This window comes from Solea solea, chromosome 4 (assembly GCF_958295425.1).
Source record: "Solea solea chromosome 4, fSolSol10.1, whole genome shotgun sequence".
Taxonomy (NCBI): Eukaryota; Metazoa; Chordata; class Actinopteri; order Pleuronectiformes; family Soleidae; genus Solea; species Solea solea.
In genome coordinates this window covers 24,679,087-24,680,153 of record NC_081137.1, presented here as the reverse complement: position 1 = coordinate 24,680,153, position 1,067 = coordinate 24,679,087, and the positions used below count along the sequence as shown (strand labels likewise).

Sequence of the window (1,067 nt, the reverse complement as noted above, 5' to 3'; positions counted from 1 at the left end):
CTGAGAGAGACAGAGTCAATATATTATGGTTACGTTTGGTTTGCAGACAGACGCACATGTACCATAAATGTGTAACTGTCTCATGTTCACCTGTATTTTCTATCCCAAAGATCTTCTGCTCACTCTGGTGAACTCCTGCTCTCACCAGGGCCTGCTCACATACACAAGACACACATGATACACAATACACAAGACACACATGATACACAATACACAAGACACACATGATACACAAGACACAAGACACAAGACACACATAATACACAAGACACAAGACACACATGATACACAAGACACAAGACACACATAATACACAAGACACAAGACACACATAATACACAAGACACAAGACACACATAATACACAAGACACAAGACACACATAATACACAAGACACAAGACACACATGATACACAAGACACAAGACACACATAATACACAAGACACAAGACACACATGATACACAAGACACAAGACACACATGATACACAAGACACAAGACACACATAATACACAAGACACAAGACACACATGATACACAATACACAAGACACACATGATACACAAGACACAAGACACACATAATACACAAGACACAAGACACACATGATACACAAGACACAAGACACACATGATACACAATACACAAGACACACATGATACACAAGACACAAGACACACATAATACACAAGACACAAGACACACATGATACACAATACACAAGACACACATGATACACAAGACACAAGACACACATAATACACAAGACACAAGACACACATGATACACAAGACACAAGACACACATGATACACAAGACACAAGACACACATGATACACAAGACACAAGACACACATGATACACAATAAAACAAGACACACATGATACACAATAAAACAGGAAAGGAATGTGAAAAACAAAATGGCAGGTTTCGTAAAAATAATCCTCACCTCCTTGGTGGCTTTCTTCCAGTTTAGTTTGCATAGAAAGATTAAGAAGAATACAGATTGTATGGAAACAGAAATTAAAAACCCGAACCACACTCCTGCAACACAGACAAATTAAA

The 1,067-nt window shown here is 38.1% G+C and overlaps 1 protein-coding gene across 1 annotated transcript in view; it reads right to left on the bottom strand.

Moving 5' to 3' along the window:
• The window catches only part of LOC131458932 (multidrug and toxin extrusion protein 1-like), a 47,615-nt gene that overhangs the window by 1,329 nt on the left and 45,219 nt on the right, over nucleotides 1-1,067 (bottom strand). The window contains exons 18-19 of the mRNA XM_058628301.1: nucleotides 952-1,046; nucleotides 91-151 (exon numbers count right to left, since the gene is read on the bottom strand). Of these exons, the coding sequence (XP_058484284.1) occupies nucleotides 91-151; nucleotides 952-1,046 (156 nt within the window). The remainder of the gene's footprint in view (nucleotides 1-90; nucleotides 152-951; nucleotides 1,047-1,067) is intronic.